This window comes from Schistocerca nitens, chromosome 4 (genome assembly GCF_023898315.1).
Source record: "Schistocerca nitens isolate TAMUIC-IGC-003100 chromosome 4, iqSchNite1.1, whole genome shotgun sequence".
Classification (NCBI taxonomy): domain Eukaryota; kingdom Metazoa; phylum Arthropoda; class Insecta; order Orthoptera; family Acrididae; genus Schistocerca; species Schistocerca nitens.
This window is the reverse complement of record NC_064617.1, coordinates 210,105,617-210,126,122: the sequence shown is the minus strand read 5'-3', so window position 1 is coordinate 210,126,122 and position 20,506 is coordinate 210,105,617. Positions and strand designations below refer to the sequence as shown.

The following is a 20,506-nucleotide window of genomic DNA, read 5'->3' as shown; positions in this document are numbered from 1 at the left end:
GAATGATTTTGAATCTGAGCTCTTGATATTCATACATGTGATTCTCTTTTCCCCAAAGGTCTCTCTAACTTCCCTGTAGGCAGCATCTATCTTACCCCCTAGCAATTTATGCTTCTACACCTTTACATTTGTCCTCTAGCCATCTCTGCTTAGCCATTTTGAACTTTTGCACTTTTTGTCAATCTCATTTTTGAGATTTTTGTATTCCTTTTTGCCTGCGTCATTTACTGCATTTTTATATTTTCTGCTTTTATCAATTAAATGCAATATCTCCTCTGTTACCCATGGGTTTCTACTAGCCCTTGTCTTTTTACCTATTTGATTCTCAGCTGCCTTCACCATTTCATCTCTCAAAGGTACCCATTTTTTTTCCTACTGTATTTCTTTCGCCCATTCTTGTAAATTGTTCCCCAATTCCCTCTCTGAAACTCTATACAACCTCTGGTTCTTTCCGTTTATCCAGGTTCCATCTCCTTAAATTCCTGCTCTTTTGCAGTTTCTTCATTTTTCAGTTTTAATCTGCAGTTCATAACCAATTACTTGTGGTCAGAGTCCTCATCTGTCCCTGGAAATGTCTTACAATTTAAAACCTGGTTTCCAAATCTCTCCTTTACCATTATATAATGACTCTGGAACCTTCTGGTGCCTCCAGGTCTCTTCCACATATACAATCTTCTTTCATGATTCTTGAACCAAGTGTTAGTTGTGATTAAGTTACACTCTATGCAAAATTCTACCAGGTGGCTTCCTTCTTCATTCCTTACCCCCACTCCGCATTCACCTAAAATTTTCCTTCTCTTCCTTTTCCTATTATCAAATTCCAGTCCCCCATGACTATTAATTTTCGTCTCCCTTCACTATCTGAATAATTTCTTTTGTCGTATCACATATTTCTTCAATCACTCCATCACCTCTGGAGCAAATCTTTTACTATTGTGGTAGGCATGGGATTCGTGTCTATTTTGGCTACAATAATGTGTTCATTATGATGTTAATAGTAGCTTACCTGTGCTCCAATTTTTTATTCATTATTAAACCTACTCCTGCATTACCCCTATTTGATTTTGTATTTATAACCCTGTATTCGCCTGACCAGAAGTCTTAATGCTCCTGCCACCAAACTTCACTAATTCCCACTATATCTAACTTTAACCTATCCATTTTCCTTTTTACATTTTCTAACCTACCAGGCTGATTAAGGGATCTGACATTCCACAACCCAATCTGTAGAATGCCAGTTTTCTTTGTCCTGATACTGAAACTTCTATCCATTAACTAAGCTGGCGTAAAAGCTACATGAGAATAAAGCTCATATACTGCAGGAAAAGATTTCCACAGCTGGGTAATGTGCATATTAAAAAAGAGAAGAGGTTCTTTATTAAGGTATTATGCATTAAAATAGAATAATGAATAAATTTAGAAGTTAAACAGAAGTGAAATAAAGAGCACCATAGGGCATGAAATAATTACACAAACTGTCAATACAGTACAATCAACAGCAGCGTACTACTATAAAAAGAACGAGTGTGTTTATTACGTGAAATACTAGAAATAAAACAGGGAGCATTACAGAATACACCAGACAGGACAATCATGTTCACTGTTCAATTCAATGATGGCTGATAACAAATGCAGATTTCACATGAGTGCAAGAGGGTTTTCAAGTCATTGTGTACACATACAAATTTTTAGCATCAATTTTTTAATGAAATTTTAAGGAATTATTAAGGTAATGTTTCAGTCATGAATAAGGTGACTAATAATTAAAAAACTACCAGATATACAAACAGTGAGCACATTTCTTTACTAATTAAAAACAATCAAAACATATCAACAAGTGTATCAACATTTCGTAAAAGTTTATATTCATCACAACATATGTTGGCAAGTAGCACCCATTGAGAAAATAATCCCGCAAATCAGGATGTTTGACCACTTTTGGACAAAGCTTACAAAATGTATTCCTTTTGTGGTGTTTCCATTTCTAATTAACTTTTTCAAAGTACTTCCTTGAACCAACAGGGTCCGGTTTGATGGTTGGTGAATCAGGTTTCCAATTAGCAGGGCAGACTGAAAAAAAAAAAATAATAATGAAAGAAATTAGAGACAATGAATGTGACTAATACGCAAGATGGACATACAATCAAATCATAAAAACTGAAACAGAAAATAGAATATAAGGAACACAACGAATATACTAAATACAAAAAATCTCAAATTCTATAAGTAACATACTTTGAAGTAACATCATTAGGATTTTACTTCATGCTCTTCACAGAAAAACACCAAAAAGCCGCCTCTTTGAACCTCACATAAATTCCAGCACAAGGGACTTAAAAAAACAAAACAAAAAGTGCAAAATGTGGGGAATAATGTTTTAAGCTGTAAAAGTTATGTATAGGATACCCCCTTGCATTTTCATAATTCATGTATATGCACATAATAGGCATCAAAATACTCTTGTCAGGGACTTGTTTCTTATCTAATAAAGGTTTATTATCTTATAAAAACCACTCATAAAATGGGAACTAATTATTGGGAAGCAGAAACGTTTGACTCCATTTCATACATCATTACCGAGGTTTTTGGAATGCCTGCAGCTGTCATTCATTATTTAAATAATGAAACACTGCATCAGTTACATATTTTTTCATGCTTAGCACGGTGTGTTTCGAGAATTTATCCTCTATATCAAGTGCAAACATTTACGTAAGTATTTTTGGTTGCGTTTGTATATGTGTGGTTCTGCATCTCTTGAATTGTATTTGTCTTTTTGAGGTTATCCGGCACTGGGCTTCCTCAGTTATGTTGAAAGCCACACATGCAAGCTATCACTCTTATTGTTTTTTCCTTGTGTAACAACACGAAAAATACATATGTAAATACTGCACTTAACAACGGGAATAAATCCTTGAAACTCGTTTTGCTCAGCCTGAGGACATACATAATTCGCACTGTGTTTAAACCAAAAACATTTAAGCAACGCAAACTGAATGACGCTGTCAACTAGTGCTAAAAGCAGCCAAAACACGAAACACACTAAATATGAGTAATTAAAACTTCCGGGCTAAGAGGCCATGGTCCAATAGTAGAAATACTTCTCCCTGACGTTTCGTTGCCAGCTGCGGGCAACATCATCTGAGGTGAGTCTACGACTCACCTCAGATGATGTTGCCCGCAGCTGGCAACGAAACGTCAGGGAGAAGTATTTCTACTATTGGACCACGGCCTCTTAGCCCGGAAGTTTTAATTACTGAAGACGCCAGCCGTGAAAGCCTACACACTATGATTACACTAAATATGGTTCGACAGAGGTGTGCCGATGATTACGACAATCACAAAACTGTGCATGCACTGTAGAGACAGTTCAGAAATGGTTATAGTTGGTCATGATATCTTTATTCATTTTTGTAAACACTACTTGATGACCAACATCATGCCAGCTTCATTTTACGTCAGTTTTTTTTCCACAAACATTTTTTCATAAAGCGTAAATTGCAGGAAAATTATAAATATGTTGACGCAAAATTGGGTGTTAATTAACATTGTGGACATAGCAAATTTGATGGGAGCGATAAAAAATGTCATAAACAACAGGAAAAAGTTAGTTACGGAACACAGAAGCGGCGTTATATTGTACTTTAATATTGACAGTTCTGGTGATGCAACTTCAATATACTTCGATGGTGTAAAAAGATTTCAGAGTAAGAAGTTGGATATCAACTTCATTCACCAAAAATTATTATACCTGCTAAATAGTTACATGTAATTTGAAGTTTCTAGAATGTTTGACATTGTTGTTACAATTTTGATACTTAATTTTGTAACAGTAACAAGAAAGAATAAAAATAAATTTTGAAAAGAAAGAATCCTGTGAGTATTTTAAAGAAATTCTGATTCAATGCACAGTTTAGACAGACACCGGACCATTACAGTTTTAGTATGAGGCTATATACTGAACATGAGAGGTGAAGATGCAAGCACATCACACAGTGTACTGACTGTCTCACTTGCTGCAGATAGCCAGTTCAAACCTGACCATTACCAATTATCTGTTATAATTATCATTTCTCGAAGGTTCTTTGATTATCTTAATGTTTGTAAATTCTGGAATATTTGATGTTTTTATAAGTATCAGCATTCTGAACTATGCAAAGTTTCTATAAACAGCTGCACTCTCCATCCTCGAAGTCAGTTCTGTTCTGGCTGTATACTGGGGTTCATAAGAAACGTGCTTTCAGTGCCTAGTGTTGTATTTTACTTACAATCCTGATTTTGAATTTGGGCTTGATTCTGGTGACAACATGATATATTTATGTATGTAAGAGTTTCATATTTGAACGGCGATGCAATGAACGACAAAAAATTCTCATTTAATGACAGCAATGTATTTTTCTCATTACCCACAGACAGAAAAAATTTACTGTGGAGATTATTAAAAAAGACTAATAACAAAATTTATATGATTTGAATATGCTGTAGTCTTTTTTAAAAGTCCCTCAATAATTCTTACAACATAAGTTTATTGGGCCTTTACATAATTTTTTTCTATTCGATCAACTGCAGGGGATTTTTTTCATTCAAAATGCTTAAGTTAATTCATTTTATCCTCAGTATCAGGGTTTCATTTAAGAAGCAAATTTATAACATTTTGTTAAATTCATTCCAAGGTTTGATCCTTTCCTGTAAGCTCTATTTAAAAAATGTAATAAGTCACAGCATGATTTCAACAACATGTTACACAAAAAAGGAAGCTACATACTTTAGTTGTTTTTTAAATGAAACATTTATACAGAGGGTAAATCAAATGGTGATGCATGAAATGAAGATAAAACGCAAGAGATCAAGGTGAAGAGAACAGGACATCTCACTAAATGGAGTGGAAGAAAATATGTGAAATAGTGGAGGATACTGGCTTAGGGGAGAAGACTGGCTCAAAATAGCACCATAAAAGTGGTAGGATGACTGGAGAAGACTGAGGCTTGCATTCCAAGCAAACCCTACCAGCGATGGGATACTGTACAAGATGGTGGTGATGGTTATAGTCAAATTCCAGGTTCTGTACGCTTTTATTTTAAACTCATCCTACTTCATAGCTAATGATTGTTTCTGCATTCTTATTTTAAACTATGTATTCAATTACACATCTGAAGACAGAGTGAACATCAGGTGATTTGTAAATTACATACTGTCTCATATATAGACAATGTTCAGTTTCTCATTATGGTGTAACACTTCAAAATCAGAAAAACCTGAAGGAACAAAATTTTGAGTTTAACATCTACTGACATAAATCTTATTAGAACCCAGAATTGAGACGACTGGGAAAGGAGATAAGTGAAGTTGTCCCTTAAAGAATTTATTTGTAGTATTTTAGGGTAACAATGGACAATCAAATTCAAGATGGCTGGAGAGTAGTGTGCCACATCACTCAGTTCGCAAATTTAGTTCAAAAATGGTTCAAATGGCTCTGAGCACTATGGGACTCAACTGCTGTGGTCATCAGTCCCCTGGAACTTAGAACTACTTAAACCTAACTAACCTAAGGACATCACACACATCCATGCCCGAGGCAGGATTCGAACCTGCGACCATAGCAGTCGCACGGTTCCGGACTGCGCGCCTAGAACCGCGAGACCACCGCGGCCGGCGCAAATTTAGTTAACAGGTAGTATTCAAAACAAATATTTATGTCAGCTGGCACCTGTGTTCCTAAGACATCAGATAATTGTAAGATTTATTATGTAGTGTGCAAGGAAATACAATTCCTATTGCATAATTTTTCAGTATTCTAATACCACACAGAATTGTGTAACAAATGCATCATTTAGAGCCACAGTTGAAGAGAAAGAATCAAGAAAATGGCTTGTAGAATAGAAGCCAAAATTATGAGTTTTCATTGTTGTCCATCTCCTGAATGGTTTGCTGTGGCCAGTGTGAAGTCCTCTATTGAGAAGGATGTAAAACCAAGTTTCAGAGTCATATTTTGGCGAGTTTTGGGCAACCAGGAGGACGCACAACAATTCTGCCCAAAGACCACACTCATTCCACAGATGCTTTTGAAAGACTGGAGTCCCAATAAAGCCCTAATAGTTTTCTATTTAAATGCCTTCGACACCATCAAATGAGCACTTCCCAATGCCTTCACTGCTTTCGAACAGCTAGTGATCTTCAGACTAAGGGCACATTCTGCTAGCAATTTCCTTAGTGTTGTCAAAAATGTTTAAAGATGACTGCTGACTGGTTGAAATCAGTTTTGGTATTGTATAATGGTTATCTGATTGTGTCAAAAATAAATAAAAATTAAATCTCACAAGTCAATGAGTGTCTCCACGACAGTGTACTTTTTTTTTTTTTAAAAAAAATCCCTTATAGCACAACAGTCAATGGACAAGGACAGTGAAAACATTTTATCTTCTTGCCAGTTTTAATGTTCCCTTCCTTGCCAGTTTTAGTATTCATCATTATTTTAGAAGTAACATACAATCATTTTCGTCTTATTTCATCATTTTACAATATTTGGTATATTTTCATTTTAAACATATCAGCTACATTATATTTACTAACATCACATTTGTTTGTATTATTCAAAAAAAGTTGAAACTTTCAAATGTTGTCAAAGAAAAAACTCTGCTACTGAACCCAACAAAGTTTTTGAAAAGAAAGCATTGCTATAACATACAAATTCTCTTCTGAGACTGCATGCTGGCAATCTGTCAACACTTCACTATTGTATCCAGACAGGCACCTTCAGTCTATATTTCAGCACAATTGACTAATTGCCTTCAGCACAACACCGAATATTTTACAATGTTCATATATCTTACAGATATAGAACATTAATTTTGCAGTATATAAAATGGATTTGTAGCCCCTTATAACATCTAGCTAGCTCATATCTGCCATTACAGGCATATGTAACACTCATATCAGCATTTATAGACACCACCACCACCACCACTACTACATGGTTTAACAGGAACCTATGGCAGAGCCATATGGATCTGTGAAGATAACGAGTGGTTAGCCGACTTTGAAGGTGCAGCACAGTGCATTTTTCTTTCACATCTTTCCGAAGTATCTAACCCTTGATATTTCCCAAAAGCTTGTTAGTAAAATTATTGAAAATTCCTTTTTTCGCATTAACAAAGCAATTTATCCTGACATAGAGATACAGTATCCATTGATATTTCATTTTCCAATACTTCTGCACTACGAATCATAACCCAGAACCCAATCCATGTTGTTTTTTCTTGTTTATAACATTGATGACATTAACGAGATTTCATCTGAACACATCATTCCAAAATAAGCTTTCTAGAACTGCATGATATTGTAAACACCACTGGAATAGATGTGTGGAGGAGAAGAGATCTTAGAAAGAGACAAAAACAAAAAATCAAAGTTGAATAAAAATATTAAAACAGCTTTTAACAGACCTTGCAGCGAGTTGTACATCATAGTGACAACAAGATCATCAAAGATGAAGTATGAGCTAAACCGAATTCTCTACCTCTTGAGGCAATCTTAATAATTATTTGGCTAATATTGAATTCATCCAGAAACAGGGAAGAATTCTAGAAGTAATTCAATTTTACTCAAAGTGCTGTAATATATTTCAGCAGATCTGTTAATGACAAACTTCTGCAATAAGATAAGGCAGAATCTAAAAGTTACATAATGAAAGAACCTCACTGATCTAAGCCATAAAACCCTTTCCAACATCTCAACACTGCAACTTAATGGAAATTATGTTACTGAAATGTTGTATAATTGTCCATGTTATGACTAAGGCTTCATTACAGGAGACCTCTACTTCATTATCTCTGACCACTGTTGAAGCCCTCACAATTACTCGGCAAGGACAGAATTGTTTTCTCAAATTTTGAATACAATTTAAATTCCATTTTTCTCCTCTACAGAACTTCCTGGAACTTAATCTAGACCTGATTTTCTGCAGGTAGTCTAAACTCAAATTGCAGTGTCCCTACTAACCACATGCTGACTGCCAAGTGACTGTTCACTTAATCCAAGAAATACATGCCTGGGTTCATGATTAACCATATTTTTAGTGTGGCCTATATTTTTAAAACTTACCATGGATTTAAACACAGCCAACTGCTTGCAAAGCATCCAGTTGATGTGATAATTATACATCTGCACATACTCAGACAATATACATTGATTATAAAAGCTATTGCTGCTGTGCAAACAAAATCATGGCAAATTTATTTAAGTAAAACATTTTGTAATCAATTTATGCCCACTCTACATCAAATCACAGAAACTCATGAACAAGTGATACAGAAACAATTAATTAAATCTTTGTAAACTAAAAAACCTCTCACCTTCACCATGCTTCTCAACAAACTGGAATGCCTTTATCAGCCTCAAAGTCTCATCAACACTGCGGCCAACAGGAAGATCATTTATTGTAATCTGCCTGAGGATGCCCTGTATGATTAGATAAATACAGTTAATACACGTAATAATTTAAACTTATATAGAAGATCTAATTCATCATCAGTCTATTAAATTCCAGTTTTATACAACCAACTGGAACCAATAAGAATCCAAAACAGAATAAAGTACATTTTTGAGAATGAAATATTGCATTAGTGCTATTTCTGTTTGAGATCACTGACTATATGAGACATCATGGAGACACAAAATAGTATAAACCAAGGTAGCACAGGATTTGAGGAAGTGAAAGGAAGGAATCTAAACAGTGGGAAATTATGAATTAAATTTACAGACGCTCTCATAACAATATAAAACAGTCTGTCAAACAATTCACACTCCACAAGCTGTAAGAATTGGTCTCCCTTCCCTTCGGCAGAGTATGAATGCAACCACAGGGGAACAGTGTCTTATGTGGAATCACATCGGTCTTACTGTCCTGTCCGACTGAATAAGGAATTTATGACTATTAAAACAACCACAACTTATTATTCAACACTTCCAGTTTCTTCCAATCTTCTAATGACTCAATAGTGAAATGACAGCCTGTAGGACAATGACATATTTTGCCCCTCTATACCCCATTCAGACCCACTGCTGCATCATATGGCTTATTTCTGTGGTCTCCAATATGCTCCGGTATGGGGCAGAGATACATCGTTTCTCTGATTTTGTAGGAACAGAAGGCTTTGTCCATTTTCTTTACTAAGAACATCTGTTTAAGCTCTTTTAGAGCACTATAGGATTAGAACAAATGAAAAATTCTGCCTCTGAACACACATTGTTTCACTTAGGGCCTTCATGATCACATATGACTCTGTACTATGAACACAAAATTCAATGGGGGATGTGAGTAAAGTACAAACGAAAATGACTGAAGAGTGAAGAGAAAAAAGATTAGTGTTTAACATTCCAATAATATCAAGAACATCGGAGTTGGAGTTCTGGTACAATTGGTCAATAATGCAGAACAAAACATGCTAACCTTGTTGAGGCACCTGCCATTAAAATCAGCAGGATAACTGGACAAAGATTTTAACACACACTGCTCGAATACAAGCAAACTGTCTTAACTGCTCTGCCATGTCACTTAGAAATAGTCAAGGGAGTCACTTGCTTTGACCCACTGGTGTATACTAACTTTCAAACAACTATTACAGAAAATGTTGAAAACTACATCAAGGATTGCACAGTTTCTTTAATTTTGGAGAATTTAATATAATTCTGCTTCCGAGGTAACAAATTTAGGTATCTGCACAAATAATGGTGCAAATGATTAACATTCTGTGTCCAGTTTAATAACCTGATCTCTGCATGGATTTGCATGGCCTCATATCTGGCTGGCAACTGTCAGAATGTCATCCCACAAAAAGTTGGACAATGGCCTCTCACTCCATGAAGTAGATGTAAAATGGCAACTCAGTAGCCTCAGTGCAAAGTCTGGGAACTGAGTTAACTGAAAATACACTTGTGGTCAATTTCAGTCTGCTGAAGTTTACTGCATTTAGCATTTTCGTGAATTAGGATCTAAGACATACCAACCACTGTGCTTTCCATATTACGTAAGGATCATGAAAACTTTCACAGTTGAACTGAATAGCCTGCGTCTGATCTCCATTTAATTGCAGCTTTAAGACATGAGGGACTGTAATTGGTCTATACCTTAGTTGTAGCAACATCGTAAGCCAACAAAAGTGAGGCACAAAAACTTGACTAATTTTAAAATCTGTAACTACGTCTGTCATTTACTGTTCACAAAAGACAGAAGTAAGAAGCAGACCAACTACAAATGAATGCAACTGATTTCTCAGTTTAAGAGTAAAAGTCAGTATGTTGGATCACTGTTCCAGCCTCTTAAATACCAGATGCAATATTAAAACCATAACTAGAAATATCAATGTTATCTATTAATTAGGAACACTTAAGTGCTGTCCTTGCCGTGGATATAACGAGTAACAATTAGAAAACTGCCATACTTTCAGCACTACCTTCTTGAACATCATTCTGTTGCTCATAATCAGAAAATATATCACTGATTAGACCTTAAATATCAGGGAAAGTAGTACAGAATAAAGACAGAAACCTCACACACTCCATGTAAAAAGCTGGTTAGTGGAGAAGATATGCTTTCAAACAGTAATCACAAGCCTCTGGATAGTTAAATGAAATGTCTACTAGATGCTGCCTCCTCAAAACACTTTTTGAATAACTGTTTCTAGTGGGTGGGTTATTAGCAGTGAACTATCACCTTTTAAACCCACACAGTAAGTGTCCAAGGATGTTTGGATTTCAGAACCTAGATGATGTTTCAATCTATGATTCAATTCAGAGAACAAGGCAGTATTATGTTTTAATGTCCCATTAATAACAAGATCATTAAAGATCGAGCACAGGCTCCTATTTGGGAAGGACCACCATAGTCCCAAAAGTGAGTCCAACGCCTTACCACTTTTCCACATTGCACAGTGATTCACTCCAAAACTTCCACTATGATTGCTACATAGCTTTCTAGGGCTTCAGCAGCAAGAGGATCACGAAGAGGGGGAGGAGCAGAAGATGTAATGATATGATGAAGACAACACATCTTTTGCATTGCAAAATAAATTTCAGAGGATACAATGATAATCTGCATATACTTTTTCTAGTTTTTAGAAAATATCATTCTATTTAAAATAAGAAAAGACCAAATAATTCTGTTTTTATTAAAGTACTGGTGGCAGGAAGACCTTACTAAAAAAATGACAAGTTGGATGATCATCCACCAACCATTAATTAATTAATTAATTAATTAAGTACAAAGAGGAAAGAGGAAAATACAAATAGTAGTAGTAGTCGTCGCTAAATATACACATTGAATAACATCGGGGATAGGCTCCAAACCTGTCTCACTCCCCTTCTCGACCACTGTTTCGCTTTCATGCCCCATGACTCTTAATCTGGTTTCTGCACCAACTGTAAGTAGCCTTTCGCTCTCTGTATTTTACACCCGCCACCTTTACAATTTGAAAGAGTATTACTGTCAATATTGTCAAAAGCTTTCTCTAAGTCTCCAAATGCTAGAAATGTAGGTTTGCCTTTTCTTAATCTATCTTCTAAGATAAGTCATAGGGTCAGTCTTGCCTCACGTGTTCCAACATTTCTCCCGAATCCAAACTGATCTTCCCCAAGGTCGGCTTCTACCAGTTTTCCCACTCTTCTGTAAAGAATTTGTGTTAGTATTTTGCAGCCGTGCCTTATTAAATTGATAATTCGGTAATTTTCTCACCTGTCAACACTTGCTTTCTTTGGGATTGGAATTTTTATATTCTTTTTGAAGTCTAAGGGTATTTCGCCTGTCTCATACACCTTGCTAACCAGATTTAAGAGTTTTGTCCTGTCTGGCTCACCCAAGGCTATCAGTAGTTCTAATGGAATGTTGTCTACTCTGAGGCCTTGTTTCGACTTAGGTCTTTCAGTGCTCTGTCAAATTCTTCATGCAGTTGTCATATCTCCCATTTCATCTTCATCTATGTCATTTCCATTTCCATAATATTGCCCTCAAGTACACTGCTCTTGTATAGACCCTCTGTATACTCCCATCTTTCTGCTTTTCCTTCTTTGCTTAGGAATGGTTCTCAATCTGAGGTCTTGATATTCATACATGTGGTTCTCTTTCCTCCAAAGGTCTCTCTAACTTCCCTGTAGGCAGCACCTATCTTTTCCCCTAGCGATATATGCTTCTACATCCCTACATTTGTCCTCTAGCATTCCTTGTTTAGCTGTTTTGCACTTCCTGTCACTCATTTTTGAGACTTTTTATTCCCTTTTGCCTGCTTCATTTACTGCATTTTTATATTTTCTGCTTTCATCAATTTAATTCAGTATCTCTTCACTACAGCTCCTGGCGTAGGCTCCCTATAAAAGCACCCGATTACCATGTTAGACGCACCTTCAATACTTAATGTGTCATCCATGGATTTCTGCTAGCCCTCGTCTTTTTACCTGCTTGATCTCCTGCTGCCTCCACTATTTCATGTTTAAAAGCTACCCACATTCTTCTTCTTCTGTATTCCTTTTCCTTCATCTTGTCAATTGTTCCCATGCTCCCTCTGAAACATTCTAAAATCTACAGCTCTTTCAGTTTATCCAGGTCCGATCTCCTTAAATTCTTGCTCTTTTGCAGTTTCTTCAGTTTTAATCTGCAGTTCATAACCAATTACTTGTGGTCAGAGTCCTCATGTGCCTATGGAAATGTCTTACAATTTAAAAGCTGGTTCCAGAATCTCTGTTTTACCATTACATAATGAATCTGAAACCTTCTGGTGACTCCAGGTCTCTTCCATGTATACAACCTTCTTTCATGATTCTTAAAGCAAGTGTTAACTGTGATTAAATTATGCTCTATGCAAAATTCTACCACGCGGCTTCCTCTTTCATACCTTTCCCCTTGTCAATACTCAGCTACTACTTTTCCTTCTTCCTTTTCCTAGAATCAAATTCCAATCCCCCCAGGACTTAAATTTTTGTCTCCCTCAATAATCTGAATAATTTCTTTTAACTCGTCACACATTTCCTCAATCTCCACCTCATCTGAAAAGCTAGTTGGCATTTAAAACTGTACTATTGTGGTGGGTGTGGGCTTCATGTGTATCTTGGCTACAATAATGCATTCACTATACAGTTCATAGTAGTTTGTTCACATTCCTATTTTTTTTAAATTCATTATTAAACCTACTCCTGCATTACCCCTATTTGACTTTGTATTTATAATCCTGTATTCACCTGACCATCAGTCTGTTACTCCTGCCACTGAACTTCACTAATTCCCACCACATGTAACTTTAACCTATCCATTTCCCTTTTTAAATTTTCTAACCTACCTCCCCAATTATGGGTTCTGACATTCCACACTCCGGTCCACAGAACACCAGTTTTGTTTCTCCTGATAATTACATCCTCCTGAGTATTCCCCACCGGGATATCCGAATGGGGACTATTTTACCTCCAGAATATTTTAACAAGAGAACACCATCTTCATTTAACTATACAGTACAGCTGTATGGCCTCAGGAAAAATTGGAATGTATCTTCCCCTTGCTTTCAGCTCTTTGCAGCAAGGCTGTTTTGCTTTAAGTTACAAGGCCAGATCAGTCAATCATCCAGACTGTTGCCCTTGCAGCTACTGAAAAGGCTCTGCCCCACTCCAGGAACCACACATTTGTCTGGCCCTCCATTGTGGTCGCACCTACGGTATGGCTATCTGTGTCGCTGAGGCATGCAAGCCTCCCACCAATGGCAAAGTCCATGGTTCATGGGGGGACACTTCAGGCGCATTACACAGAAGTTAATTTTGCACAAAAAAGCAGGTATGAACACAAAATACAAATAAATGAGAATCTATATGTATCAGTATACTGACTGAACGAACAAACTCAAGGACAAGCTCTTAACTACACAGTCTTGCAATTATACCACCACATATTGATGGTGGTGTTTTTGTGGTCTTCAATCTGAATACTAATTTTATGCAGCCCTTCATGCTCGTCTATCCCATACATGTTTCTTCATCTACATACAACTACTGCAACATCCACTTGAATCAGTTAACTGTAGTCACACCTATGATTCCAGCTACAATTTGAACTCCTCACACTTTCCTACATTACCAAATTAACGAATCCCTGATGTCTCGGGATGTGTCATACTACCCAAACCCTTCTTCTAGTCAAATTGTGTCTTAAATTCTTTTTCATCCATTTTCATTCAATACCTCTCAAATCTTCAGAATTCTTCTGTAGCACCATAGTCCAAAGTTTCTCTTTTCGTCTTGTTTGAAGTCTTTATTATTCATGTTCTACTTACATATAAGGATACACATTAGACAACTATTTCTTAAGACTTACTAACACTTAAACGGATATTCACATATTTTTCTTTTACAGAAAAGCTTTTCTTGCTGTTCCTAGTCTACACTGTATGTTCCCTCTACTTCTGGTATCCTCAATAACAATGCTAACCAATAGCAAAACTGGTCTATTTTTAGTATCTGATGACCTAATCTACAAGGGTCGTTCAACAAATAATGCCCCACTTTTTTTCTCAGAACATATTTATTGTTAAGAGTCAGAATTTGGTGACAACATGTCAACATGTCTTGTCAATGTCCTATTTTTCTACCTAGTCTCCATTACATTCTATAACCATATGCCAATGTTTTGGAAGAGCATGTAATCCCTGCTGGTAAAAGCGCTTGTCCTGTAGGCATAGCCATGTTTTCACTGCATGACTGACACTTTTGTCATCTTCAAAGTGTGTCCCCGCAGAGAATCTAAGTGGCCCAAAATGGAAATCCGAGGCTGTCAGGTCTGGACTGTGGGGTGCATGAGGCAATGATGTCCAACCCAATTTGGCAATGTGTTCCCAGGTTGTCAGACTTGTGTGTGGGTGTGCATTATCATGCTGGAGCAAGATTTCGGTTGGATTCTTCTCTGATCGAACACGTCAGAAATGGTTGTTGAGTTTATTCACAGTCTTCACGTACATCTCTGAATTGATGGTTGACCCTCTTGGCATCACATCCTCAAGAATGACGCCATCACAAATCCCAGAAGACTGTCACCTTGACTTTTCTGGCAGAAAGGGTTGTCTTGAATTTCTTCTTTTGTGGTGAATGAGGATGATGCCACTCCATGGACTGCCTTTTTGCTTCCGGCGCAAAGTAGTGCACCCAGCTTTCGTCCACCTTAATGATCTGTGACAGAAAGGCCTTTCCGTCAGTCTCAAAATGCTCCAACAATTCAGCTGAAATGGCCTTTCTTTGAATCTTGTTGTCCGCTGTGAGTATTCATGGAACCCATCATGAGCACTTCTTTGAATATCCAAGAGTCTTGATCATTAAAGACTCACTTCCAACCCTGACTGACAACTATAGAGCCAATTGTCAAGTTGTGCTGCACCGGTCGGCACAAATAATGGCATCCACACGATCTATCATGTCTGGAGCAGTGGCTGTGACAGAATGTCCCAAGTGCGGCTGATCATGGAGCTCTGTTTCTGCATTTTCTGAGGCTGTAACTTTCTTTACCCTTTGCCCGACTGTACTATTATCAACTACAGCATCGCCATACACTGCACACAAACGTTTATGGATGTTCACCACGGTTTCTTTTTCTGCACACAAGAATTGAACAACAGCATGCTGCTTATATTGTGAGTCATATTTAGACGCCATTTTGACACTGTACTACAGCTCTGCCATCCGCCAGAACAGTTCGAAACTTCACCAACACACAGAACAAACATCAAATGTGAAACACCAACAAGGATGTTTGTCTATGTATATTAAGGGCTTTGAAGAAAAAAAAAAAATGTGGGGCATTACTTATTGAACGACCCTCATAATTCATTCAACAGTGCGTGAGATGTAGGTTTGCCTTTTTAAATTTATCTTCTAAGGTAAGTGTTGGGTCATATCACCTCGCCTGTTCTTACCTTTTACATGAATCTATTCTCATCTCCCCATATAGCTTCTGTCTTCCCATTGTTACTCAAATAATCTACATTAGTTTTTCACAAACAAGACTCATTAAACTGATGGTTCAATTATAAACCTTCCACCAATGCCTTCTTTGGAACTGCGCATCTTTTTTTTTTTTTCTTCCCCCTTGAAGTCTGGAGATGTTTCATCTGTTTCATACCCCACATACCAGATAACCATGATTAGTTATCCCAATAAACTTAATAATTCTAAGGGAATGTAGCCTGCTTTTTGATTTTATTCTTACAATGCTCTAAAATATTATTCTAACAGTTTCATATCTCCCCCCTTATCTTCATCCACTTCCTCTTCCCTTTCTAGCTTAATATTACCTTATCATATGAGTTCTTCATATTCATACAGCTCCTCCTCTTTTCTCCAAAAGTTTCTTTAACTATCTAATATGTAACATCAATCTTTCCCATGGGCACCTATGTTTCAACTAGTTTGCATTTCTCAGTCTCATCTAGCTATTTTATATTTCCTGACAGTCTATATTCCCTTTTGCTGGCTTCCTTTACTGGATTTTTTTGTTTTCTCCTTTCATCAATTAAATTTAATACCTGGTGTGTCTTCAGGAGTTTCTAATAGCTTTCATCTTTTTGGCTAATTTTTCTTCTGCATTAAGTATTCCACCCCTCAAACTACCCTTTAATCTTCTATTGAATTTTTCCCTATATTGGTTAGTAATTTGAGAATACCAACTTTTAAACTGTCAACAATTTCAGGTTGTTGAAACTTATCCACATTCCATCTTAATTTCTGTTTTAACCTGAATTTCATAATTATTGAACTTACAGTCAGAATGCACCTGTGTCCCTACAAATATTTTCTGTATAAAATCTGGCTCTTAAAGCTGCCTTACTGTAACATAATTATGTTAAAAAATATTCAGTGCTACCACACCTCTTCCACTTATGTAGGCAGCAGTGTAGCAGTTTCTTACAAATCAAAGTATTTTTTGAGATTCTAACTTACTAATTACTTAATTGGATTGATAAAAAATCTACTCACCAAGCTGTGGCAGAACACACACACAAATAAAAGACTAACAGTCTTATGTATGTGTTCCGCCGCCGCTTGGTGAGCAGATTTTTTATCTATCCAATTAAATAGTTTTATCAATAATTGATTCATTTTGTTGTTGTAACTTACTTATATACTTATGATACTCATACAATGACAAGAAGGAAACTGATAGACTCTACAGCATTACGAGGAATTCCAATAAATTACAATCAGAGAAGGATCTCGAAAACTGTAGATCAAAGAAGTTGTTTCAAAATGCAAAAGAATTCAAATAAGTGATAGTTAACCTTGGTCCATAATCTTGAGATTCTTCAGGTACCTTTTCAACAAATCAGCAAGTTGTGCACACTGTTGATCTCAAAAAATAGTCAAAACCCTTACCTGTGGGTCAATAATGAACAGTCCTCTTAGTGCAACACCCTCAGATTCAACCAACACTCCATAATCACGGGAGATAATCTTGTTGAAATCTGACAGTAGTGGGAAGTTTAACGATCCTAAACCTCCTGCCTGGAACAGAATATAACAATTTCTGATATATTATGGTTGAAACCATAACTGGAAAACTGGGAAAATTAATGGTTTATTTCATATCTTACAAGCTCCTTAATCTAACGAAATCCATTTCCTCCAGACAGACACACAGACAAGCAACTGAAATTATTCCTTTAATTCTTACCTTTCGTGGTGTATTAATCCAAGCTAGATGACTAAAATGTGAATCTGTTGATACACCTATGACTTCAGTATTCAGTGATTTGAATTCTTGTATCCTTTCATTGAAAGCTATGATTTCTGTTGGACATACAAATGTGCTGAAAAAATTAAACATACATTAAACTGCTACATAAACATATGTGCATTTGTGAAACTGAGACTGACCATCCTTTTCATAAAAAGAAACTGAAATATACTAACAATGTAGGGACAAGCAATGATGTTTATTGATGACAGAGAAAAATTCTTGGCAAATGACATAAGGTAAATTCTCCACACCCCAGAAAACTGAAGGAATAGGAGACGAGTCATCCAGATGTATCAAAAAACCAAATTTATCTCCTGAGAAAAAATATATTTACAAACATGTCAAACAATATTTTGAAGGCAGTAAATAGTGCTTTTTTTACTTATCCTTTGCATTTTCTTTCCAAGATCTAAATAACATCAAAAATCATTTTTCTCATTATACAGATCCAACTTTTTTTACTGCTGAAAGAATTTTCATGAACAAATGTTTATTAACTTACATTCTTAGACATGCACACAATTTTTCTCTCTAGGTATAGTGAAACAAACACTTTGCTGCTTTTAGATATTTCATCTTTCTTGTAGGAGAATACTAGTATGAAAAATTTCATGATCTACTACAATGTCTGCAATGTGTCACAAAAATCAACAGCAATAAAGATTAAGAAGATATGAAAGCACAAAATCTACCACCATAATGCAGTGATCTCAATAAGAACAGGTTAACTTCCAATCTAAGCAAACAAAGCCACAGTCCCCTGTTCACATACATGCAGTCTGCAGTATACTCAAGATTTTAGAACTCCATAGTTGGCAGTGTCAATTGATCATTGACATCACTGACCCACATGCAATGTGGTTTGCAGCTGATCTAAACACTAGAATGTAACCCACAAGTAGTCTATTTTAAGCAGAAAGTTAATATATATTGTTAGAGCCAGTGAAGTGAAATGGGAAGAAGCTAAGGATCTCACACACTTGGTGGGAGGGGTGGAGGGGTGGAGGAGTGGGGGAGTGGGGGTGGGGGGAGGGGGAGAGAGGGAGGAAGAGACTAAGTTGCAAGTTCGACCTTGGAATGAGAACTACAGCATCCCCCTGATGCAGGAGGCAGCCTCATACACAGTAACACAAACACATTACCTTATGTAAGAGCTGAAGAGAATAGAAATTTTAGTTCGCAAACTTCACATATCAATATCTTATATTTCACTTTAAACACGCAGTAATATAAACTACTTATAAAGAAATTAAAAGTGTGTAACACAGAGGAAAGAAATGAAGAAAACCGATCATATTTTTGGTTGACCTGTTACACAGAAAGCTCAACAACATGGAGTCAAATAAAATGCAAACATTTTCTTATCAGCCTCATAACAATTTCAGCCTCATAAAAATTTCAGAGAATTGGACTAATTCTTCTGTTATCTCAATAGTTTGTCACCTTAGTACCGGTGTAGTAACTGACTAGTAATCTCAGACTTTGGTTTGATATTAACCACTGCTTAAAATCTGAATAAAAATCATAAGCAATGGCAGCCACATATTTTTGGTATAAGAACTCACCCTTGTTCTGCCAACGGCCTTGTCAAAGAGGGCGGAGAAGTCAATGGAGATAGGGAGCACCTCCCTGACCTTGTGCGTGGGAAACTGCCCTAAAAGGCATAAGAATCAGCAATGATCAACAATATGAGGATGCAGAAGGCAATGGACACTAATGCATTAAAAATAATATACATCCACAGCACAAGTGGTCTGTAATCGGAAAGCATCATGAACTCTTCACTGGCAAAAGATGCCAGATTAGTCATCTATTTTGATATCAGAGCAGACTGCCATGGTGAAGATTACTGTGGGAAAAAGATTGATAATCAAACTAAAGGATAATGTTCTAAAAGTCCGAGTGAGGTACTTGGTAGGGAATCTGGAAAAACTGATAGCAAAATGCAAAGGCTCAGTCTAAACCTAGTTAGAGTCAGTGAAGTGAAATGGAAAGACGCTAAGGATTTGTGGTCAGATGAGTGTAGGGTATTAACAACAGAAGAAGAAAATGGTATAATGGGAGTAGGAAGGTATGGCAGATTGTGAGTTTCTGCAAACAGTTCAATGATAGGATTGTTCTTGTCAGAATCAACAGCAAAATAATGCCAACAATATTAGTGCTTTGCCAAGAGCACAAGCAGAACATGAACAGAGAGAGAAAGTATATGAAGATATTGAATATGTGATGCAGTAAGTAAGAGGAGATGAAAATTTAGTATTCATGGATAGTTGGAACACTATTTGAGGATGATGCAGAACACAGAGTTATAGGAGCAATGAGAGAAGAGAAAGACTGAGAAACAGAAGAAATACATCAGATCGAAGAAAGAAGAAGTACAAATTTGTTCAAGAAAGATAAAAATATAGTAATATAAGCCATTAAATAGAAGTTAGGGAAAAATTGAAAAAGAAATGGTTGTCAAAAGGATGGATTCAGTGTACAGAAAAGTCAAAACAGACAGTGAAATTAAAAGAATTAAAATCACAGATGTCAACATTAAAAGTAAAAAATATATTCTACTGTTAAAATTCAGAGGGAAGAGCAGATAACTAGGAAGAGAACACTGAAGGTTTCTATGAAGGGGAGGAATCGTTTGAGGATGTGACAGAAGAACTAGAGTTCATATGGATGTCATAAGAGAGCCAGTAGTAGTCAGAGACAGACTGAGCTATGGAAGACTTGTGATCAAATGAGGCACATGGGATTGAAAGTGTT

At 36.5% G+C, this 20,506-nt stretch overlaps 1 protein-coding gene across 1 annotated transcript in view; it reads right to left on the bottom strand.

The window, feature by feature from the left end:
- Window positions 1–1,507: 1,507 nt before the first annotated feature.
- The window catches only part of LOC126252949 (peroxiredoxin-like), a 45,543-nt gene continuing 26,544 nt past the window's right edge, over window positions 1,508–20,506 (bottom strand). The window contains exons 4-7 of the mRNA XM_049953962.1: window positions 17,684–17,819; window positions 17,386–17,514; window positions 8,349–8,454; window positions 1,508–2,070 (exon numbers count right to left, since the gene is read on the bottom strand). Coding sequence (XP_049809919.1) covers window positions 1,985–2,070; window positions 8,349–8,454; window positions 17,386–17,514; window positions 17,684–17,819 — 457 coding nt within the window. The 3' untranslated portion in view covers window positions 1,508–1,984. The remainder of the gene's footprint in view (window positions 2,071–8,348; window positions 8,455–17,385; window positions 17,515–17,683; window positions 17,820–20,506) is intronic.